The sequence below is a fragment of the Thunnus thynnus genome, chromosome 12, assembly GCF_963924715.1.
Source record: "Thunnus thynnus chromosome 12, fThuThy2.1, whole genome shotgun sequence".
Classification (NCBI taxonomy): Eukaryota; Metazoa; Chordata; class Actinopteri; order Scombriformes; family Scombridae; genus Thunnus; species Thunnus thynnus.
In genome coordinates this window covers 23797057-23823102 of record NC_089528.1, presented here as the reverse complement: position 1 = coordinate 23823102, position 26046 = coordinate 23797057, and the positions used below count along the sequence as shown (strand labels likewise).

At 38.2% G+C, this 26046-nt stretch overlaps 1 protein-coding gene across 3 annotated transcripts in view; it reads left to right on the top strand.

Moving 5' to 3' along the window:
• Positions 1-26046, top strand: part of LOC137194489 (piezo-type mechanosensitive ion channel component 2) — a 96377-nt gene that overhangs the window by 1210 nt on the left and 69121 nt on the right. For all 3 annotated transcript variants that reach the window (XM_067606435.1, XM_067606433.1, XM_067606434.1), the window contains exons 2-4: positions 6990-7085; positions 13353-13478; positions 22463-22505. In XM_067606435.1, coding sequence (XP_067462536.1) covers positions 6990-7085; positions 13353-13478; positions 22463-22505 — 265 coding nt within the window. The remainder of the gene's footprint in view (positions 1-6989; positions 7086-13352; positions 13479-22462; positions 22506-26046) is intronic.

Genomic DNA, 26046 nt, shown 5'->3' with positions numbered 1-26046 from the left:
TGTGTGACATGCTGATAGATTTTTATGGTAATTTGTGATTGACCTCATGATGCTGGAGGTCACAGTTCATCTGTCACTACTGCTGCTGTCTGTACCAAACAAAAACAATAGACTGCACAGAGTCATTTACCAGCTATTACATATAAATTACCAAGCAGAGCAGTTATTCACCCCCCTGTAATCTTTTATTGGATTTAGTAAAACACAGGAGACAACACAGCATCCAGTCACTGCAGCGTGTGCGTCAAAAGCAACCTTTTGGAGTCACTGCACATTCCACGTCTCAGTCTGCATGTCAAGAAATGTCTGATAATAAAAAGGAGACTAATATAAAGTCTTTTTCTCTTCTCGCAGTTTGTAATTCTGAAATAATTCAATCACAGATTAGTTTTTGTTGAGTCTAATCTGTTTTATTCTACTCAGATTGACTGTTAGGTTGCTTATGTTGCTCAAACACCTAAAAGAAACTGTAATAAAATGTTACTTATTTCATTATAGTGTCAGGAATTAATTTCTGTGGTGTCCAGTGTGGTTTCTGGGTTTTACTTACTGGATATTAATGAATCATCAGTGTTATTGATTGTTGAAGTGCTGACTGGACATTCTGTACATGACTGTTGTGTTAATATTGTTAATTAACATTTATATTGGTTTGGCACTGTTATATCTACACGTCTTGTGTTGTTTCTCATTCCTTTGAGTTTCAGTCGGTGGTGCTTTTCGCAGAGATTTTTATTTTGTTTACAGCATCTGTAACTTTGTAAAAGTTACACAGATGTTTTGTTGTTGCTGTGTTAGTGAATGTTTTGCTTGATTCACTCTTTTGCTATGCAGATTAAGGAGATGATTCATCATCAACACGGCAGCTTATTTTGATTCAGAGGCGACTTTTAGTAGTTTGAATGGAGGAGTCTTATCATTAGTTTACTGAAGAAGACATACACTTACATGCTGATTTAGAGTTTGTGGAAATTATGCTTGAGGTTTGATCACACCTTGGATGCAGACTCTATTAACTGTAGTTTACTTTGTGTTTTAAACTGTAACTGTGTGGTAGGCCACAAGTGAAAATGATTAGTGTCTAACTGCCACTGAGGTTCCAGTGTGGTGTCTGTGTAAGACTTATGAGGGCAGCTGAGGTACTTTTAAAGCTAACAGCATGCTTTCTATAGATAAGACCCACTCAGTACCACCATAATGCATCACTTGACAGCCCGACGCCCCCCTTTATTTCCAAAAGCAATTGTGAGGCCATGCATTGTCTCCATTAATTCGTGGAAAGTCGTTTTAACAGTATGAATTAATAATGCGGTTGTGAGGGAGAGAAGAATTGCTTTCCCTTTTATCGTAAACATACCTTTAATATTTTATGTTTTTTCAAAGTGCAAATGAGCACTTGTCATTCACCGCAGCTGTACACAGTAACTGACAGGATAAAGGAAATGTAAAGTGGGAAGCAGGGAATGTGAGCAGGAACAGACAGCGTTTGGGATGACAGTGATGCTGACGTCTGTCATCAGCACCAGCTGATCAGCAGCTGATTTTAGTTCAGTTTTTCAATTAAAATTGATGTGTTTGATGTAAATCATCCGTCAGCTCTCAGTTTATTGCAAATTATTGTTTTTCTTTATTATTTATAACTTTTTTTAGGTTTGATTTTGTTTCTGTCACTTGTTTTGGTGCAAATTCTCAGTTATTTGGCCTTCATGTCAAGTGTTTTTGAGGTTAAATAGAATAAATATAATAATATAAAACGTTTTTTTTGGCCTATCAGTGCTTAATAAACATAAAGGAAACACTCCTGCAAAGCAGATGTTATCTGACTCCAAACATGTCCCTTACTGTATACATCCAATAGAGTAATATATGTTGCCGCTCCTCGCTGTTCTCGTGTCCTAGTGAAAGACCTGTCTGCTGACGTTACATAGTCTCAGTTTCCTGTTGGCCATCTGACAGCACCTCTATTGAAAAGCACAGAACTGCTCGGCCCAATGTGTACACAGTCCTCCTACCACCACACACAGACACACACACATTTGCACACAGCTACAGTTTCGCTCATCAAACAGGCCGCTGTTTATGTGTTTACTGGCAGAGTTTGGAGTGTGAACATGATTATGAGCATACACTTTACCAAATGTCTGATCTGATATGAAACCTGTGGTGTGAATGTACAGATGGAGCTGTGGGTCAGCTGGGTTAAGTACAACACTGAGACAGACAGAGATAGCAGCGGGCGAGCAGATGCTTAGCTGCTAGGAGCATCACTGGAACCGTGATGCTTGTTTCAGTTTGTGAGTTTTAATTTAATGAGAAAATCAATTTCTATTTACATATTATTCCAAAGATGCTGTGCTGCCTCATCACAAATCCCCAAGCAGCCACAGTTGGTGATCAAGAGGAGAACTGCCTGTGTAAAAGTGATGCTTTTAGCCCATTGAGACTGTAGTTGTCACTAGTGATAACAGCCTCTTCTAATAATAAATACATAGGAACAAAAACAGTTCAGCCAATACTACACTGATATGTTTAAACCAAACAGAAACAGCATTTATCTCTGAAAATGTGGTAAAAAATGACAGCAGATTAGTGCTGTGTTTAAAATCAAAGGTCATGTCAAGAAAAACAAGCCTTTTCCAGGCCTTTCCAAGAATTAGAAAAAAACTGTCAAATATGCTCAAAGAGTTCAACTAACTTAACAAAATAAATCAGAAGCAGAGTTGAGCACAAAAAAGGGATAAACAGCTAATTATGTGCTGAAAATAAAGACAAATAATACCTTATGGGGTAAAATTGTTTTCAGGGTCAAGAAACTAAAGTTAATTCATAATTTTAAGACGAAAAATGTCAAATACGTGCTCCAACATTTAAACTCACTATGCTAGTTCAGTCTGTAAACCAATCAGAACCAGAGTTGTGTACACAAGAAAAACCAGAGTTATGATATATGGTGCCAAGGGTAAATAAATAGGTTTTTCAGCTGTAAACAAAAACAAATTCAATGGTGAGCAATGTCACAGAATCGACCTCAGATTCCTCAGAGTTCAGATATGAGATCTTGGCTAGAAGAAGACAGATAACATGAAAAGGAGAGCTGTGGCATTAACTGTTGTAAGTTCGGTAAAAAAAATTTTTGATTTAGGGGACGATTGCTATGATTATTGTAGGTAAAATATCATGGTAAAGATGTTTCCTGAAATCCTACTATTAGTGCTAATCTAAAGTTAAATTAATTTACGCCACGATAACATTGGATTTTATTGACTGAACAGTGATCTGTCTGTACAGTATATTGCTGTTTTGTTAGACTCAGCATAAGAAATAACATCAGTAACAGTTAAACACCGTTCAAAGTTTCAGACAGTTGACTGGAAATCAATTTAAATGCAGCTCAGTGTCTGCACTCATTCATATTTTGGAAATTCATGACGTTTTTCCAGATGAAATTGGTCGATTGATTTCTGGAGTGCAGGAACTTTGTAGTACATTTTATTTGCTCGGTGTTAACAGTTAAATTCATCTTTAAAAGGCAGCGAAAACATAAAAACAGTTATACTGGGCCCTTACAGGCCCAATATAACTTGTGTCTAAACAAAATCAAACTGCTGATGAAGGCAGGAGAGCTGCTCTGTGTTCTCGGTTTCCTATGAAAAAAGACGATAATCACGGTAATAACGGTGATGGAAATGGTTGGCGGCATCGATCGCTACCAGATGCCAGCATATCTCTAGTAGATATATTTTCAAATTTAGTTTGTGACACAAATGGTCTTGTCTTAAGCTTTTATTTTGTTCCAACTCTTATCTGAAACGCTAGAATTACAATCTGTAGCTTTATTAGAGTAAAACAAACTGTTACTTTTTGGCTGTGGTCAACAAGCTAAACAACTATTAGCTAGCAAGCTAACGTAACAACGCAACTGACGTTAAAGTGAGACTGTGCCACTTTTAAAAGAAAAAATAACACAATTATCTTCTTACAATTAAAAAGTAGAATTAATTAACAATAAAATCCAGATTTTATGACCTTCTATTAGCACTTATATTTACTAGTTAATGCTCTAAACACTGGTACATTTTGGATGTGACATCCATAGTTCACTGAAGTTGGTTTCAAGTTTTGTGCTTGGATGAAAACAGTAAACCTCTGCAGAGTGGTGGTGTACACTTGATGTGGTATGCTCTTTATGATTTTCTTGAGAGGGGTTTTAAATTCCTCTGTTATCTCCCGGTGCTTGGCCTGGCCAGACACCGCACCACCTTATCTTCTGTCATGACTTTTATGTTTTTGGGCTTAAACTCTGAAGTCAGTTGGCCTTGATTTCACATTTACGACTGGTCTGCTCCTCCTCTGTTTAGGCTCTGCGCGGCTGTAATAATAGCTTTTACTGCGAGAGACAAAAACCTGATTCAGCTGGTGAATGGGGATTTTTGCAGTAATCTATGTCTGAGAACAACAGCAGTTTATTTTCATTCCCTGTGTAAAAATCCTCAGATGGTGAGTCATACAGCGAAGGCAAATGGTCAGGAAGACTGCGGTCAAGTGTCTGTAGGAAAGCAGTGGGAGAGGAGCCATGCAGATGCAGATAGATAATCTGTATCTCCACACAGTGCAGATACAAAAGAACCACTTCAGATACGAAACTATGAACAGATGAATAATGATGGCAGTAGACACCAGCTGCCAACTTGGGCAAAAGAGGCTTGTTTAGAGCTTATTTAATGCCACATTTAACGAAGATAAAATGAAGTGGGCGGGGATAGGAATGGTGCAGCGAGGGAGACCAAAAATTATAGATTGTGAGTCATTCCCTCCTCTTTTCAACCAGGAGGCTTAGGCTGCAACCTACATGTTGAAAATGTTTCAAAATAAAAAAAAAATATGATAAACAATATTGATAAATTGATTTTTTTTATGTTGTTATGCCGGCGGTCCGAGTCTCTGGTGTATCAAGCATTCATGCACACTTGAAACTTAATCACATAGACAATCTACAGATGTTGGTGCTTTGCCAAAACATGACAGCCCTCGTAACATTTATTAACTTTTGTAAGTTTTCATTGGTCTGTATCTGAGCACGGAGAAAACCAGGGGGTTCACTCACCGTAGGGCTCCAGCAAGGGAGAAGGCAGAGCCAAGTCAAATGTCAATGAATAGGTCCATTGAGTGCGCAAAGATAAATAAAAGCACCATTTTCAGCAGTTAAGTGTAATTTTTTTCAGTAGCTCCACACCAGTAGTTGCCCAGATCTCTCTGACTTAGACGGTAACTTACGCAGCCGACCAGGTTGTAAACTCTGTGCCTGTTGATATAACCCCGAAGAGAAATTCGGGAGGTCATACTGTGTGTCCACTTTTTGCATTTCCCTCCCTTGCTGCACCACCTCCTGACCTACAGTAAAAATATTTAAAGAAGTGTAAGGAGGGAAGGGGCCTATCACATATTTTGTGCATATTTTATGTAAACATGAAAAACTGTTCAGTTGTAAGTGTCACGTGGCATGTTATTTGAAAAAGAGCTTCAGTGGTGAAGCGTTCACATCAGTGTGAGTCATCCTGGACGCGTTAATTGATGTTCAGTCAGCAGGTGATGTGAGCTGTTTAACTGGTAAAAGCCCCCCGGTAAAGGCAGCTGGTCAGACCGACTCAGGGAAATGAGGTGCGCAACCGATCAATACATCAATTAATGGTTTTTGGAAGTTGTGTTTGCACTTAAGCGTTTGAACTTTCATCATGAGCTCAAAAGACTTCCTTCATGTGCCTGCACAGGGTGTGTGTGTGTGTTTGAAAGGAGGGTTTGCGGGAAAGGGTAAGTGTGTTATGGGAGCCTGTGGAGTTACATAATCCAGTATCATGGGTAGTGACACATCTTAAATACTGAAACAGAGCTTTACAAGCTTAACTGAGTTCAAAGCAGAGTCTCAGAGTTGACATGTGTTCAAAAAACAAACGATCATTTTGGCTGAAGAACTAGGGGAAATTTCTTTATTGAACAAAATTAACTGCACTGAAATCAGGCCACCTTTCATTTGATTGATTGCATTTATATCAAACACTTGCATCACTGAGATAAATCAGCTTAGACAAACTAAATTATTGCAAACTAAGGTGTACAGAGAGTAGGAAAAGCAGAAGTAAGTAAAAGTTTTACAAAAAAAATAACATGAGTCAATATTAGTCATCAAATTTTATACCACAAAGTCTAAAAACAAACTGAAGTCCTCTCACACACACACACCGGCCGTGGCATTTCACACTCTTCACGCTCCATGTGACTGTGTTTCATTTAAAGGTTTGGCAACCAAAAGTAATTTTCCTGTTTTCAAAACCCGGAGGTACATCATGCATTTTAGGGGCTTGTGGTGCGTGACACCGCTCTGTTGCAAAACCTGCAGAGATTTTGTTTTGCAGATTTATTTTTTTTTCTTTTATTATTGTAAAATGATCCCAAATCTGTAAAGCTCCCAGTCCGTGAAATACAATGAGATTCTTGCAAAATGAAATCTTCACATGTGATATGAAGTGTGTGATGCATTACGGACGGTGCACGGAGAGGCAGAGCTCCGCAAACTCCGTCAGTTAATTGTCTCTTAACACCCAAAGACTATTGGGGTGATTATTGTACTTCAAAACAGTGACTGAGCTTCAGCCCAGTTTGTTATACAGCCCAGATGAAGGTGGCTTTTTTATGACTATGAGCAGCTTTTTCTCCAACAGTAACATTTTAACAACTTTCACCACATGTTTCCCTCCAATCTGAGTTGATCTCAGTGACGACTCATAACCAAACAGCTTGTTATCACTGCCAGTTTCTCCACTTTATTCACCGTTTTAAAGTTATGTAACGTGATGTCGCACATAAAGCAACAAAGAGACTGTTACATTAATGATACTCAAATGCAGTTTTGTTGTTGTTGTTGTTGTTGTTAGGATTAAAAGGTGGATTTGTACCATAACTCTTTGAATGTGTGTTTCTGTTTGTTTCTGCAGCTTGCCTGTTCAGGTACAATGCCCTGTCCTTCGTCTACCTCATCTACCTCCTGCTTATTCCACTCTTCGCAGAGCCCACAAGCACAACGATGCAGGGTAAGATATACACTAAATCTGCTTGAAGCTTCACATGTTCGATGGCTTTGGCTTTGTCTATCGCCTGGAGAATCTTGACTGTTTCCCCCAAAAAAAAGCCTCCAGTTTGAATTGCAATATTGTTCTCTGTAATACAAACCAGCCCTTCTCCAGAGGACTTGAATTTCCTTGAGATGAGGATGGATTTGGCACATAGTTCAGTCCATGAAAGGTAATATTGGTTAGTGTGGGCACGGGTCCATCTGTAAAAATAAAAATGATCCATAGCAAGCCAGATCTGATATCCATGATCCATCAGGTCCAAATCTAATGTCCCCTTGATGAAAATTAACATTTTAGGCTTCAAACTGAACACACGAGCTGTACAGTTGAGAAAAGAAATCCAAAGGAGCCCGTAAAATATCCTTCAGGGAGAAAAAAAAAAAGAAAATAGGGATGAGGGCTGTTTTTGATAATGGCTAACCACTTCAGTTATCAAATGGGGGTATAAAAGTTGCCCTCAAGGCTCTATTAGTTCCTTAGATGGCTTTTATTCAGTATTACCACAATCTGCCTGCTTTTGACAAGTGTTATTAGTTAATTCAGCCAGTGTGAAGGTTGAGGTGGAGCTTGGTATTTAACCTCTTTGGTATTTTGGTTTATAAAAGAATCCAGTAAATGAAAGCCACCCTCAGAGCTGGTGAACTAGTTTCCACGTTGTCCTTCGACGACTGTGTAGCCGTCACTCATTCTCTAACAAATATAAATCACAATGGACCTCTGAGGTTTGTGAGAAGTGACTGAAGTGACTGTTCTCCTAACGAGTGATGAATGTGGGATTGTGGTCGCCGCGTTCGGCCGCACCTTTATGCACTTCCCTCACCACAAAAATACTAAACAGGACGCCTCCCAGACCTCTCGTAATACGGGCTTCTGTAGGAGACCACATGCAGTGTTTAATAATACATAAACCCATATCGGCGGAGGGAACAACATCCAGTCCGAGAGCTGTCTCTGCTCATCTCCAGCTGAAATAACAATCAGGAAGTAAAGCAGAAAGAGAGGGTGAGGAGAGGAGAGGAGGAAGCAGAGAAAGTGGACCACTTACACTCTCATCAATAGTTAAAGAGAGATGTCTTCTAGTAACACTGAACGTTCATGTATCTGATACTGAAGCTGTCGACTTAAAACATGGTTCAACACATGCCAGTTAGGTCAGGATTTACATGGTATTTTTTTATTTATATGAACATTTACTGTATCTGTTTTATGAGCCAAAAATATAAAATGGGCCTGCAGTCGAGGATTACAGGACTATTAAACCCTGTAGTTTTGTCCAATTTACAGTAAATTCAATTTTAGACACTTTTAGGGCTGTAAGTTAATACTTTATGGATGTTTATGGACTTTCTCTGGAAATGCATTGTGGTAATGATGATAGTGAGCAAGTTTTAATTAACAATTAACAAAATGAGAAGATTTTTGTTATAACTGTGGCCCATATTATTGCATTAAACGTGTTTAATGATTTTATATGTGCTTGCATTTGTGATATCATGATATATATCAATATTAGAAAAATATTTCTATTAATATTATGATAACAATACCAACCATATCTTCCAGCTTTAGACACTTCACTGCACACAGGAAATGAGAGTTATTGTGAAACACAGGCCACTTAAACGCTTTTTTAAAATTTTTTTATCAATCATCATTTTATCAATGTTTATGTAAATTGTAAACAGGGATACGAAGATGCAAGAACGGGTGTTACTGTAAAGGAAGTGTAATAAATTACTTGTTTAGATTAACTTAGATTAGCAGATAACAATATGTGAATGTTATTACACAACAATATTGAGAAGGTAACATAGAGTCTCTGCAGTCGGCTCATAGTTACCCAGAAAGTTATAGTATTGTTTTTTCTTTGTTATAATCATTTATTGTTTGTGTAAAAGATATATATGAATTGTGAAGGAGTGTGAATTTATATTGCAAATAAATTTAGTTTCAATTATTTTTCAGACAACTTGAAGCAGGTGATTTATATATTTTCTCCAGACAAAAAAAAAAAAGCAAAAAAAAAAAGGTTTTGAAGGTATTAAATGATCTGAATCAGAGGTCTCTCTGTACAATACAGTAGAGATGTGCAGGTATACTGTTTTTACTATATGGTGAAGCATTCTGATGATAACAAAACCACCGACCATTCCCATTAGCTCCTGTCCTCCACCTCTCCTGTCTGTATTAGGAGTTTTATTTTAACCAGAAGACAACCGGCTCCTGTCCGTCTAGCTCTGCCTGGTAATGACTCGCTATCATTAACTAGTCAACCTACTGAAGTGCGGCTAGTTTATGGTTAAGAGAGTACAACAAGTGTCCGAAATTAAATTTTTGACTTACCTGTCAAGGAGACTGTTAGATGAAAAAATCCACAGGCCAAGCATATTTTTTACCTTCCAAAATAATAAATTGCCTTTTTATGTCACATATACTGCACAGTTTAGCGGAGAACTGTGATGTCGAGTAGCTGAAACTAGGAGCACTCGAGACAGTCTGTGGCTGGCGCTCCTTCACCTCAAACTGTCTCGAGCACTGCTACAGTTTCATGGCACTGTTTAGATACACATAAAAAACACACATAGTGCACTTGTCTAGTCTGTATATGGACAAACATGAGTTATTTCCTCTGAGCCATCATACCAGATAATTTATTACGTGACTATTTTGGCACAAACATTTACATACCAGTGTGGCAGACAGCCTCCTGAGATTTACTCACCAAATGATTTACCCGCATTTGGCACTTGGCGGGTGAGTAGAACTGATCAACAATGAAGGCTTTTTTGGTTCTTTCACACCTATTAATACCCAAAACAATGAGCTCCATTTAAAGTAATTGCCAGTCAACTGTCTTAAACTTTAAACAACAAACCTGCTTTTGTTTGTGGTGTTTTTTAGTGTTTTTGATGTTAGATACTGTAATTTACAGGGTAACGCAATATTAGCTCAGTTTGTTCAGTTTGAAGTAGGTTTACTATGTACTAATATTTCAGAAAAGTTTGATGATGATTATGATAAAACTATTTACTGTGATATTTTTGGCCACAAGAATTGTAGCATGAAAATTTAATACCGGAACATCCCCTACAACAGAGTCCTTTATGTTTTAACCTTTATTCAACAAGACAATCTCACTGAAACAAACAAACAAAAACAAAATGATGCCAGGAAAACTCACCTGTGAGATAAAGTTGACTGACATTTTCCCTGTTGATGGTTATGTAACCTTATACCAGGTTAAGTTTACATGGACTGTAGCAAAAACACAAAAGAATATCAAACATGTAAATTGCCATAGGCGTCAGATTTTATGAGATATTCTTCTAGCGTAACACCTGCCAGGACTCGTACTGTATCCCATCTGTCTGCCTCACCTATTTGTCATCATCAGTGAGGAGGACTGCAGGCTGAACGAACGACAATATGTGGAAGTTTCAGCAGAAAGGGTCCTGGATGACCGCATGTAAAAGGATTATTGTTGAATGATTATGAAATGTGTAGAAACTATAATTGTTGTGCAAACAACAAGTTATTTTAGGTAAATATTTGCTAGATTATTGAAGGAAAAGATCATTTAGATTAGGCACAATACCTAGTAGCTTCATATTATTAAACATTTAAATAATAGCTGGTTATAATTGAGGATGATTGTGATATAATTGCCACAATTAATTGTGTACTGTAAACTATCAATTATTCATTTAATTACAGATTGTTTACATTTAGGATGCAAATTAGTTTGCAAGTAATTACTACTCTTAATTTTGGGCAGATTATCATAATCTGCAGAGTTACAGTTTGAGAGTTATCTCCTCACTCTGACATGTATGCAAAACTACTGACATTTATAATACATATTGACAGTACAAACTTAAAAAATACATGTCTTATTGTACAGAACAGAGACCCACTCTACATTTTTGAATTATTTTAGAGGGGATTAAGAGAGAGATTGAGCTAAATTCAGTGTTTTGTCTTGATGGTTGGTTTCATTTTGTCAGTTGAATCTTAAAGGACCTGCAGCGGTTAAATCGGTAAATTTAACTTAAACCAAATGTTAGACATGAATAATTCATAAGGTGTAATTTGCTTTAAAAAGCCACAGCAGTGCGGCAAGCCCAAGGAAACGTCAGGATAAAAAGTTCCAGTCCAAACTGGAGACAAACAATATCTTATGCAACTTGTTGTTGTTGTTTGTGATTTACTCTCTAATGTCGTAATTATAGCGTTTGGCTCCACATCCACTCGAAGGCATTCAATTCTCAGTGGAGGTGAACAAAATCTAAACTGGTACTTTCATATGGGTAGCAAGTGCCCTTATAGTAGGTGCTATATGCCTTGTTGAATGGACACTGACATGGCAATTTCCCTTAGGGGAGTCTTTTAGTACTGTTGCATGAATGTGTATAAATATTTGATCAGGTTTATGTTTTAGTGTGTAGTCTTAAAACAGATGGTGTTTGGCTTTAACAAATTACTTAGTTTGGCTTTTTTCTTTTGCAAAAGGCATCTTCATCATACCCTTTTAAATCACCTAAAACACTTTTTTTTCTATTTTGTCACGTAGGTTCTGGTGTGCAATTCCTTTAAAACACCAAATGATTGGTGATCAAACCATTTCATTGGCTCTCCCTCAGATTGGGATTTTGCAAGACCATGTAGCTTAATTAGGTCTTAAAGTTGACAAATGGATAAGATTCTCTGATTAGGGGAAAAAGAAATGAATGTAAAAACTGTAAAAACAATGCCCCCTGTTTTGGAAGCATTTAAAAAGTACTCTTGGGATGGTATTTTGAGACTAAATAATGAAGAGAATTGAAATACTAATTCAAGATGAGTGTGAAGACAGATGGCTGTCAGACAACAAAAATGCTCTATTACAAATAGGAAAAAAGGGGACAGAGCCAAAGCAGTCATGTTATCCAGAGCCTTAGGACCAATTTGGACGTAGATTTTAGCTAACAGTCTTCATACCTCATATTTACAAGCATTCTTTTCCCCTTTTTGTGAAAGCCAAGGGAATTGCAATGGGAAATTAGTGCAAATTGTTTGCACTTCAACATTTATAAGCCTGCTGTGGTCTGTTGTTGTGCAGATTTGATAAGGTTAGCCCTCGATGGCCGGAGGCTCAGCAGTAGCGCTTCACCTTAGCCAGGATATTGTGCCATACTATAGTAAAATTGTTATGTGTTCCCCACAGGGATGTAGTAAATTTAATGAGGCTGTGCAGAAAGAATTGGAGTGATGGAGACAGTTGGACCAAACCGTGCAGATATGAGAATTTAATTTTTCAGGGTTGATATTTGCAGCAAGGAATGTTACTGTCATGTTGTCATCAAAGAAGAAGAGTCCAATCAAGCCTTTTCTTCCCCAGAGGGTGAACATTTTCATTTTCGCATTTAGAGGGGGGTCTGAAAAAATCCTACTGCAGAGAATTATCACCATAACAACTCCTGAAATTATCCCAAATACCTGTAGGTGTACTATAAAATGACCATGTGTTGAACAGCTGTGGCAGCTCCTCAGACTGCTCTCATCCTTCCCTCCCAGGATCGGTAATGTCTGAAGACAGCTGTAGTCTTTACCTACATTAATGGAAGACAGTGGGTCAGTCAACTCAACTCTATGTTGATCTTATGGTGTCAGATGGCTGAGTCATTTCATGTGAACACAAACAGTCACAAAATCCAGAAATTAAAGAAGCAAACCTGTGATATTTATTAAGTATAAAGGCCTGTTCTGCTCTTTCAGTGATGTATTATAGACTTAGAGAGAATTAGAGGCCTTGTGGTCCACCAGAATGTTTATTTGACTTTTCAACAGAAATAAGCTTTGCTCTATGGTAGTGTTGCCAGTTCTTAACCAGGATATGTAGTGATCCACAGAAAATCCCCCTTGGATGCTCTCCCAGTCACCCTCACCGTCTTTATCAATTCATTCAAAACAGCTCCAGAGTCAATAGCAGATCACAAAATGAATATGAGTCTTTGTTGTAAGAGTTTTGCTTTAGGAAAAGGCTGACAAGAATTCAGAAACACCAGGTACTTTTTAATGTTGCACAACTCCTAAAGCAGCAAAATTTTATTCTCTGTGTGTAGAAAAACAAACACGCAAAGAGGCTTTTTCTGTGTTTCAGTGCATGAACGGCAGAAATAACATGTGGAAATCCTTAAAGTGAGTGGTTGTGGTGATGAACTCACTGTAGCTGTTCTCCTCCTCCAGGCCACACAGGGCGTCTGCTGCAGTCCCTCTGCTTCACCAGTATGTCCTTCCTGCTGCTCCACATCATCTATCAGATTACCGTCAACAGCCTCCTGGCCGGGAACTCCATCACCTCTGACTTCAACTGTAAGTACACTGCAGCCTTTATAGTCAAGGCTCTGAAGGTAGTGGGGTTTGTTGTGTATACAGAAATCAAAGTGACTCACAGGTCAGGAATCCATAAAGGAGGTGTAGTTGGTTAATTGATTAAAGGGGACGTATTATGCTTTTCCTAATTTCCAGTGATATATATAATGTCACAATGTCGGATGTTCATATTAAATTAGGCCAAAGTGTCAAATAATGAGGTAAACGTATGTAGAAGTAATCCCTGTGAGAAAAAAGCTCAGGCTTCAGACTTCTCTGAACGCTCAGTTTCCAACATTTTTTTCTACTTTCACCCCAAGCTGACGTCAGCATGTTGCGGATTTCTTTATCTGGTCATCTGCTCCATGCACATCACACGAGTTCACTGCTCCGCTAACATTATGGTGTTTTTCCATTGTTTTGGGGATAGTCACACCGAACCATGACTCGAGTTGAGCTGGCATCCTTTGAGTGTTTTTCCATCATACAGTACGGCAAAGTAAAATAAGTATTATTACATGTTGGAGGTGTGCTGGTCATCTGCAGCTCTTCATCAAACATCATCATCACTGTGGCTGTTTCTGCTTGTACTTTTCCTCCCTGAATTATTTCTAACTGACCCGCCCAACAAAGAGCACCAAATATCTCCATATCATTGTTGTGTCGACTGGTTTTTAGCACCGCGAATGAAGCTCTGCTAATTCAGTGAGGTACACGTCTAATTTCCTGTAAATTCTTCACAATAAAAGTCTCTTGTTATTTTATTATTTATATGAAGTGGTAAAGCAGGAAATGTGTTTTCATCAGCAGTAACTTAACACAACTCTGATACAGCTGACCCTCAGCAGGCTTCTGGAAAGCTTTCCAATCAGAACAGAGTGGGGTCATCGGGATGGGAGGCTTTAAAGAGACGGGAGATAACACTGCCTGTTAAGAGACAGAGGCTGAACTGAGGGGTTGCATAAAGGGTCAATATAAGATAAATAAGGAGTTTTTTGAACTGTGAATCATGCAAAGCTACTCTAGTGGAATCCCAGAAAAAAAAATAGAGAGAGCTGGAAATGAGCATAAAAGGTCCCCTTTAACCCTCCCAATGACATTCAGGTCATTGGGAGGGTTTGCGAACCCTCATAATGACATACAGGAAGCAATTTGTATGCTTTCAATAAAGCCACAATCAACCCTTTAAACTCATTTTAAATTATATTTAATGACAGATGCAACCCTGTCACTTAAGAAATACATATATTATTGGATTTGCCATCTATATTTTGGAGGAAACATAATTGTGCATGGATTATACAATGTACATACAGTGCATAGGGACACTGGTGGAGATGGATAGCAGTCGTACAAAGTGCAGGACTTTGACTCCAAAGATTTGCCTCCTGAGTCCTCTGAGTGGTTAGCTTTAGCTTTAGCCTACTAAATTATAGAGGTTAAAGTTAGGGAAAGATGGTGGATTTGGTTAAAAAAGTAAAAGTAAACGTATGTTATTTCTTGCTTATTCTAGTCAGTGATGACTTGTTTAAAATCGATTGACTGAAACTGATTATTAAAATGGATGTGCTCTACTTAGTTGAAGAATCTGGTCCAGACAGTCAATAGCTGTGGGGGATAACCTGTATTTAATACGTAATGATGATGATAGCCTTGCCTGCATTTTGCAGGCAAACAAAAATGAAAGACTGAAATTAAATGAAACATACAGTTCAGTCAAACCCCTTAACCCTGACAACCTTAGTGGCTTTCTGTAAGACTCAATAATTCACTTACTCTGAGCACTCATTTAAGACCAAAACGATGAGATCTCTACTTGTTGGGCCACATGTTCACGACAGACTGTGTGCACACGTGTGTCCCATCCATCACACAGGCCGTTTTGTGCTTAAACTCTGACCTGCGCTACTGATTCAGTGTCACAAGGTTGTATATCACCAGAAAAGCTGTAGATTTTTCACAGCCCAAGGGAAAGTTTCCATCCAAAAAAAATAAGTTTGCATTTCCAGGTGTAGGTAAAATATGCTCTCTAATAATGATCCACAATCTCTAGAAATATCCTCACTCATACTGCATTTAGTCACATCATGAAGATTTATGAATTTAACACATTCCTCATGTAATGAGCTTCCTTGTGCCATATGGCGACGTAGAAAAAAAGAGATTTTTGCTGCCAGTTAAGCAAACACTCTGAGCTACTGACATAGTGCAGGGAAGGTGTTAATAGTTGGCCTTGGGCTTCCCATGAAACTCTGTATCAAACTGTAAAATTTGAATGTGTCTAGACGGGACAGACTCTGACCTTGTGTTCTAATGACTTGTTCTTATGCAAGTAACTCGCTTTCTACCGTCGAAGCACAGCCAACTCTGCTCAAAAGGCAGAACGGACCTTATCGCCTCAGGCAAAAACACACTGAGCTGTTCAGAGAGAGTAGACTAAATATTCGCTCAAGGAAATCTTTATTACTGAGATCTCGAGGGCTTCAGTTTGGCATATAAAATCCTGGTGTGATCAGACCATAAATCTTATTCATCTACTGTGTCTATCTATGTATTATTTATCTATCTGTCCATCAGTCTTTCTATTTATTTAAAGGTCTCCTCCACACATGTTTCAAGACATATGAAAATAATCATCTTGGAATAATGATTTGTGTCTGCGATGGTCTTTGCACAAAAAAGAAGTTGATTTACCTTGTTAAAATTCTTCAAATTATATTCTGTCTTCATCATGGAAAAATCCAGAATCTACTGTATTCATATGCAAATGTTTGTAGTCAAAAGTTTAACTGCAGGACACAGGATGTCTCTACTGTACTTCCCCCCAAAACAGTCATGTGTATGTGCACTGAAGGTTTTTAAGTTTCCATATCATAAGTTGCATAGTGGACAACGACTGGCTCCAAACTAGTTGTGATGTCACAAATCATGCTCGTAGGTGCACGTCTTAATCTCAGATTTATTACCAGCCTTATCATTTCACACAAAGAGTAAATCATTATAGACTGGTACTTCAAACAAATACCCATGAATACCATATTAGTAATAACTAACATTATATTCACAACCCAAGGAATCTGCTTTACTATTACTATTTACTATTTACTATTACTATTGATCGACCTCAATGATGAGCCGCCTTGTTTCTTGACAATTTGAGGCTGTTCCACAGGAAGACGGCAGTGTGAAAGAAGTTTCTCTCCATGTTATTTACTCCAAGTAAAGGTCAAGGCATTATTAAAAATCAGAATATGGAATATAGTTGTCTGCTTTTTGTTTCAGGCTTTATATCATACAGCTCCGTTGGCACTTGAATGAAAAACCATCTTGAGTTTAGAACTTGTATTGAATGCTGAAAAAACAAAACTCATGATGTTTTCAAATACAAAATAAAAGCCACTGAATTTCCATCTGTCATCACTTTTCAGGGCCCTGAGATTGAATCTGTATCTCAATACAAATATCTAGGAATCGTAATAGATGATTCTCTCTTGTTTAAGCCTCACACTCAACGCCAACTGGTGAAAAAGCTGAAGTTGAATTTGGGTTTTTATATTAGAAACAAGTCTTGCTTTTCCTTCGAGGCCAAAAGGAGTCTTGTTGTTGCCACCTTTATGTCTGTGCTGGATTATGGCGATGTTATATATACGCGCGCGTCTTCCCAATGCTTACACATGCTGGATACTGTCCACCACGGAGCACTGAGGTTTATTACAAATTTTAAAGCCCTTACTCACCATTACTCTTTGTATGCTTGTGTTGGATGGTCTGCCTTGTCCACCCGTAGACTTAACCATTGGCATATTCTTATTAAAAGGCTATTCTTGGTCTGCTTCCATCTTGGGAAGTTATTTTCTTCGCTCCCAGGACTTACTCCTACTATCTGTCCCTAAAGCCTGTACTGCATTGGGAAAGAGGGCGTTTTAGTATGCTGCTCCTTCTGCTTGGAGTCAGTTGCAAAACTACCTGAATCTTCGGGGAACTGGTCTCACTGGACGCATTTAAAGTAATTCAAAATGATTTGGATGCAGGCACATCTGGCTGTAGATGTTTTGACTACTACATATTGCCCCTGTTTGATCCCTGATATCGATGACTTGTGATGAATATTGATAATTATTTTGATATTTTATGATTCTGTAATTTATTCTTTATTTTCATTGTAAATTGTTAAATGTTTTTTTTTATGTCTGCAGCCCTGTTAATTGTGCTGCTGCCTGTCTTGGCCAGGATGCTCTTGTAAAAGAGTGAGACATTTCCTGGTTAAATAAAGGTTAAAGGAAATATATTTTAAAAAATGAACAGCACAGTTTCTGTATAAGCACTTTGCTGCTCAGAATTGCTTCATAATGAACAGCTGGTGGCTCCTGGCTGTCATCTGATAATTAATGAGGCACATGGTGGAGAAGTATAACATCACATGCTCATGATGAACGACTTCATATGCAGCTATAGAGACACTAAAGAATGTCATAAGAAAACCACCAAATATGTCAGTAACAAGTAAAAAGTAACAACTGCACAGCACATTTCTGACAATATTCAGATCAGAATCCTGCACAGTATTGTATATTTTAAACTTTTTCTTTCTCTACCATGATGAATTGTAAAAGTATTGTTAGGATTTGTACTTCCTGAGGTTAATGTAATCCTATTCCTCTTTTTATTTTTGGGCTTTGTTTGTAACAGGAAGTCAGACATGACTCTTCCTCCTCTTGATCTACCGCCTGCATGTTGAGTAAAGGCCTTATCTCAAGTTTCTATATCTGGTATTTCGCCCCTTGACACCCTTTTCCTTTTTGCAGCCAAGTATTGTATAAACAAAGAGTCCTCCTTCTTGGTGAGGCGGTTATCCTCTCTCCAGATAACTTTATGTAATTTCCTTTATTCAGTGTAGCCAAATACACCATTAGAGCAGTAACTGAGTTGAGTTTGAATGAGGCAACTTTTCCAAAAAGTTAACACCTCCAGCTGCTACAATAGGTCAATGACTGGTCACCAGATGAGCCGGAGTCGGCTTCCTTTGGAGTCATCTGTCATTCCTCTGTGCTGACTCGCTTTGGTAGGAACGACACATACAAACAGTCGTAAGCTGGTGAATTAACAGCCAACGAGCACCAGATGGGTGGAGCTCACCACAGCGGAGGGTTTCAGATAATGTCAACTAAATTGTCAGATACAGTAGTGACAGAAAAAAGTACACCTCACTGACTTTGAAACTACTTTCCTGTGATTGTGCAAACTTTTTGGCACTCATTGTCCTTAGTGGCCACCTCCACCCATCTGGTGAATTAAGTAGGTAAAAACAAACCATAAAACTCATTTGCAAATTTGATTTGGCCCATATCTGATGGCATTAGACATTTCAGCAGCTCGTAAGGGCTAAACGGCCTGTTGAATGGCTGTTTTGTGACAGTTCCACAGGGATGGTCTTCATTGAATCCCATACGCAGCATTGTTGACCTTTACCACCCACCGTATCCACACATATCCTGTCCACTGTTCACCAAAACTTGAGACATTCACTGATTTTTTTCCCCTCGGCACACAGACTGTCTGATAATAGTTACGACTTGCTGAAATGTTGACGTTGCATATCACCAGTCTCTGCGGAAAAGGGCAACTGGCATTAGGCCCCAGAGATAGAAGAGAGAGTGCAAAGAAATTCTGTGCTGAGAGGTTAACGGCCCAGCAAGTACAAAGGGTGTTTTATGATGTTCACATAAAGTCTGAGGACAGGTATTTTTGGTGCCCAGCTGGGGTGGAAAGCGGCCTCGCCTCGTTGGGCAGAAAGTCTCATACTCTGCTCCACTTTGTCAAAGTAACACTCTCCCCTTCTCAATGTTTCTGTCCTCATCCTATGGATCGGACTGACCCGACTTTACCTCTTGCATTCCAAGTGTGTGATATCATAAGCGGGACGGGTTTCCTCTTACACCTGTAGGCTCAGTTCGGGCTGGGTAAAGTTAGGTGTTGCAGATGTTTGGACGTGGGAATTACTGAAACAGACTATGTTTTGCCTGTGGTTACTGCAGTGACGTTACTAGATGATTGGTTTCTATTTGAGGACTAAATGAGATATTAAGTAATCTATGACCTTTATCAATCTCTGTGGGTGATTATTAGGAATTACAGCAACATCAGCAGAGCTTATCTCCTCCTCCTGTGCAGGTTTCTGGCAGTGACCCTCATCCTGATCACTTGAGCTACTGGTAAATGATGCAAACACTGATGTAGTAAGCTAATCAGAGATCTAAAAACTGTGAAGAGTGAGAGTGAAGTGTTAATATTTGGGCTGGTTGCAACAAACATTTACTGATACTTATGCTAAGAATCTCACCAACCCTACAAAATTTGCTCATGTCAGTGTTTAGTATTTCCTTGTTGTTTTTGATCGAGGGTTGTGCACTGAATTAAAGCTGCATTAAGCTATTTTTGACCACAAGGGGGCCAAATGATTCTTAAACAAACTCACCCTGATATACTGTTGCCTTATCAACTTGTTATGGCTAATTTATTAGCAACAGTTACCTACTGAAACATCCAGCAGACACAGAGCAACATGAAGTGCTTCTGATCTTTTGAGCAATGAAAGTCCAATATTCACTGACTTTTTAGCTCAGGTTTGGTCTCCACCAACTCCTGAAGAAAAGATCTGAGTGGTTAGCTCTCAAGCTGGATGTTTAACTTTCTACACCAACAACTTTAGCTTGTTAAAACCAAAACAATGGTGTAAAAGGGGCTGAAAGCAGCTAAACATCTGATGCTGTGTAGAGCTGCAGAGTTGGTTGTTAAATCTCATTGCGTTTTGCACTGTGAACGAACCCTTCTTCATTACACTAAGTAATTTGATTTAATCTTAATCTTAAAAAAACATCCTTCAATAGAGCTTTCATTTTTACTGGCAGCCAGAAAATATTTTCAACAGGAGAATTTAGGGGTGGGAGCTCTTTTTCTCTTACACGAATGATGGTTGTAGCTCAGGCTGCAGAGTGAGTTTTCCATCAATCATATGGCTGGTGGTTCATTTTCTAGCTCTTTATGTCCATGTGTTGACGTGTCCTTGAGCAAGATACTGAACTCCACATTGCTCCTGATATGCGTATGTGGGTTTGGACAAAAACGTTTGCGAATGTAACGTATATATTGTTATACAAAGAGAGGGTGCATGCAGCATTTCTACAGACGAATACCCTAATATAAATAGTTCAAGACAATCTTTCAGCATATCATACAATTCAACCTCTGGCAGCTATTGTTAGTATGTAATAAAGATCCACAATGATAGAAAATAGTGATACCAAGGCTGAAAGAAAACAATATTTGATTAATTGTTATCGAGGAAAATATGTGAAAGGAATGTGAGTCATATCACCAAATCTACAGATTTGATATTTAGCCATTACAGGAATTAGTTGGATTTTTTTTACATTGGTCATCTTTCAGAGCACCGGCTGTCCTCCATCACTGAGCAGCTGAAAATGGGAGTAGACGTGTAGAGGTGGAAAGAGTGCCTCAACATTTCATTTTTAGGCGGACTGTGGGTGGCTGTGTTTGATGTCAGAGGTTATGTGACCTCCTCCCATCACAGATGTTAAATTTCTTAATATTTTCTTTTGTCATGTACCCCTCCTCTTCCACATCTAGCCCTTAACAGAATGAATTGTATTAGTGATAATCTTTTGATCTTGGGTGGAGAAATTTAAAGGTTGCGTTTGAGCAATTTGGACACATAACATCTGTGATTGTGAAGCTGTTCTCGCAGCTATTTGTGTTACTGGTGAGAAGTAAAGCAACAGCAGGGTTTGTACTGACAGTCCATTAATGTTTTATCCACCTTGAGTGGAGTCTGTTTCCTGTTTCTCTGCCTGATAGTGTGACTCATTCCTTTACTGGACAGTTGGTGAGAGTGTTAGTTATGAGAACATCTTAAAATTATTTTCACTTTATCTTTTGACAGGATATTGTCTGTTTATACATTATTCTTATTTGGAAATAAAGTTTTTCACTCCATAAATCTAGCGAATAACCACCCAGAGGGATTTTTTTTTTCCTTTTCCTGAACTGACACCATTTATAAATAGAAGTCTATACATACTCTATTCACAGGAATTACTGAGAATAACATTTTTTAAGTTTAACAATCTCCTGAAAGTTGCTGTAGTCGCACTTTAGTGACACAGCAGATAAAGTCAGTCTGCTTTGTCTGCTGTCTGTGTTGTGTTACGCTCATCTGAGTTGAGTGCTGTCACTGGAGTGTGTTAAACATCTTCACTCTCCTTTGCTGCGCTCCATAAACCAGAAAGTAGTTCAGCACCTAATTAGTTGCCTAATGCACTGACAAAACACCCGGATGTATCGATATGTCATTGAGTCAAGATCCTCAAGTCACAAACTGATGTTATGTTGTTTTTTTTTTCTTTCTGGCAGTAGAACAAAGGCCCATCAACCTTCGGCGGGTTGTGTCAGTTTGCGATTTGAATACCTGGAAATCTCTCTGAACTCTGGAGTGACGTTCAGGAACACTTGAACCAGTCCAAGCAGTGGAAACATAACTCACATGAAACATTTTTATTTTCTTGTTTTTACATTTAGGAACAGTGTGCTGAGAAAGAGACTGAAACATTATTCTGAAATTTAAAAAATGTTGACTTTTACGAAATGATTTGAGGCAGTTTTTTTAAGGATTTTTTTTAAACGGTTTTGTCAGAGACTGAAAAACAGATGCAGCTCTTTTACAGACTAGATTTGGATTTTCTATATTTTAATAATAGTGATTTATAAACAGCAGTGATTGGCTGCATGCACACTGGACACAGTAATGGAAATCCTCTCTACTTACTGGTTTGAACAGCTGTGTAGCGCTATTTTTTAATATTTTTAATGACCATGATATAAAAAGTGTTATTAGAGGTGTCAATGTGTATTTATTTGCCAAACAGTATCAGTGTCCACTAAACGACCCCGTATGTGTTTTTTTCCAGGTTCCACATGGGAGAAATCCATAAGACAAATAGGTTTCGAGAGGTAAGATAATGATGTGTTTCCAATACTTTTAACAATGTCACAGCGAATGTTTTCACTAAACCAACATGTGCAACAAATGATGATATTGTAACACATTTGACAGTTTATATTTTATGAGTCATTCGGTACAGCAAACTTGATGGGATCCAGAACACAAATCTTTTCTTTGTTTCTAAATCACATCTCCCGTGACGATCATGCAGCGATCATGCAGCATAATATACGGTGTGGACTTTGTTTAACCGAGCATGAATCCCTATTCAGGAAGTGATAGGCTTTAGCTCAGTGACTGTTGGCTGATGAAAAGGAGGGTCAGCAATATGACAATTTTTATGCAACGCTACAAAGGACAAACATGCTTTTAAAGTCAAGATGAAATAAAAAAAATGCCTTTTTAACCCTTTTAGATCACATCTCCAGTTGCATTGTGCACCTTTTTAACAATATATGCCAAAAAACCCCCAACAAAAAATCACATTCTTTGTATTCTCATATAAAAATCCAATCTGTTTTCTTCATGTAAAACAAAGTAATAATAATAATAATAATATCTTTATTTATAGCACCTTTAAAAACAGAGTTTACAACGTGCTTTGACAGACAAAGCAAAGGCAGTGCAATACAAAAGTAAAGACACATGACACAGAAAGCAATAACAAGTCCGACATTAAGAAGACAACAATAGAAGACAATGAAAAACAATAGAGAGATGATAAAAACGATTAAAAGACAATAGAAAGACAATAAAAAGACATCACATAAAAGCAAGTCTGTAGAATTGGGTTTTAAGAAGTGATTTAAAAGAAGCTCTGAAGTATGACTTGTGCTTACACAGGCTTGAACCAATCAATTTCAACCAATAATATCGTGACATCCACCCATCAATCAATCTTCAGCTTTTAGCAGCACAGAGCTGAGATTCATTATGATTAGATACTCTTGAAATGCTGTTTCATCTGGACTTTGATGCTACTTCTAATGTAAAAAAGTGTTCAATTTATTCAAAATGAACACAGAAAATATTATAAAGTTAAGATTTAAATTGCACCTGTCAAAGATCATACATGTGATTCTAATCTTCCACTGCATTTACAAGTAGAAGGTTGCATTGTCTCTGCAAAGTATCCTAAATATAGCAACCCCACAATAACATTAAACACCACTTTTTGCATTTAGCCAACACTGGCTCGTCATCTGACAAGGTTTGTAAAATGCTCCTAACCTGTCCCTGTGTGGATTCTTGATGAACGCTAAACCCAGTTACGCCTGACAATCAGTTGACAGGCCTATTTTTCAAAGCTTTTGCCGCTGCGTCTGTCTCCTCACACCCCCATGATCGTATTAGATGTGGTTTCCTGAGTACGGGAATGTCCAAACTCAGCCACGTCCTTTTTCCAGTACTCAACAGCCCTCGGTGGATAGTATACTGTAAGTGGCGGAAGCAGAGCCATAAACATTTTATCCCGCCTGCATTTACCTGTTTGTGTTGAGGATCATATACAGTATACACAATATTTACAGCTGCATTTGCTGCACAGGCGGATGCTTTCTCCCCTTTTACTGCCTGTATGGAAAAGAATGGATAGCTCAAGTGAAATGTACAGCAGTCTAAAGGGAACTCACAGCTGTCGTGCATCTTTTCACAGAGAGATCATTCAGCCTCTTCAAGCGTGACTTTTTCAAATCCTTACTAAATACCAAATATTTATAAGGTTTAGAAGATAGTTTGGGGACTTTGTATGTGTCGTTCTTCACTGAAGCTTCATGATTAATGGCCCACTGCAGACCGAGGCAGTGAAGACAGGTCTTAGCACCGCTAATGTTATTGTAATTCTCTCACATGATAAGCAAGGGAAAGAAAGAGTCATTAAAGTTGTTGGCTCAACCTTCTCTGGCACCGGCGGTTTCCATCCCTTTCATCCATGTGAGGATGCACGAAGCTTCACAACAATAAAGCACATGGAAACAGACGTCCTTGATTAGATTGAGCTCGCCAACAGCAGCTAAAGGCCCAACTATTTATCTGAGTGTGCGTTTTCCATCTTGTTGATTAGCACTCTGTTTTCAACTTGTTAACTTTTATAAGCTTTATACCCTTTCAAGGCCAGAATGAGAATGATGTCTGATTGAAATGACCACTTGTTTTATAACTCGATCCAAACATTCAGGCAGCTTTTTCTCTGCAGCCTTTGCCACAGAAGCACCAGTATGTTCTCTTTATTGTAAACTGTTTAATTAAAGAAAATAAGAAAATACTTTGGTGGCCAAACACAGGATGCAGTGTGATTGCTGCAAAACGGAAATAGAAATTAGTTTGGATGATAGAAGTGAAATTTAAAAGGTTTTGAATCAAGGACAGTATTTATTTGCTTTAATTGTACATGTAATCATGACACCTCATAAAAATGTGTCCTCAAGCAGCACAAATACTGACTCATTTGAAGCCTGATGTCACTGTAGCTGTCATGGCAACAGTCAGTCGCCACTATTCAGCTTCCTGTTTGAACAAACCGTTTGGTATTTAGTCAGAGGTGAGCAGACAAATCAAATAACAAATGCTACAAAAGCTTTTCTTTACCCACAGTGGTACTTCAAACAATGTAATATTGAGTTGATTAATGAAAAACACACACTGTGTAGACCAGAGCAGGATAAATATTATTTGTGTACAGATAGTATGTGGAGAGAATTCAGATAGAGTCAAGTAAGTGGTTAAAAGGCATCATTATGCCTTAATTAACACATTTAATCTTGACAATTTAAATCTGTTTCAATCATTTTCACTTTATTATATTTAGCTGAATGAGAAAACGAAGGCTAATTGAGCAAACTACCTTATTATGAACAAAGGATGCAATTTTCAAGGGAACAAACATGTTTTTCTCACTTCAGTTAGAAAAAAAACAAACCACACTCTCTCATTGCCTTTTTGATTAAATGGAATTTCACTCACTTGTTAACGGCAATACATTTTAAAAACCGGCAAGCCTGATTTCATTAAAGTGGGTGGTACTCCATATAAAAAGCTAAAGCATTCAACACAACACATATTAAAAGGGTAACGGAAAAATCCTAATTCCCATGCGTGCATGTGAACAGGTAGTGTTTTCTGACAGATATAATCGCTGCAGTAATTTCTCACTTTCTCATGACTTGAGTTGCAGATCCGTCTGCATGGATACAGATTGTAGGGATATAATGCTCAGTGACAACTTATATTTAAGTGTATTTATATTGTTTAAGTCTGTTAAACCATTTCTGGCTTTTAATCGTCAAACACCCATGAAAAATTGGGAGAGACAGACGGAGGTGACATGTGACAAAGATCCAAGGCCTGACTCAAACACAGGGAAGCAGAATTATTGGCTTCCTCCAAGTGAACTAAACGAGCAACCTCAAGTCCCTGGATTTCTCAGAAAAACTGTTTCCTATTATAACTGATCGCCCATGGACAGTTGAGTTTGTTGTACTCTATCCAATTTTCCATCATTTGGTTGTGATGCCTCGCCAGTAAGATTGCTCCAAATCACAATTTTGGGAG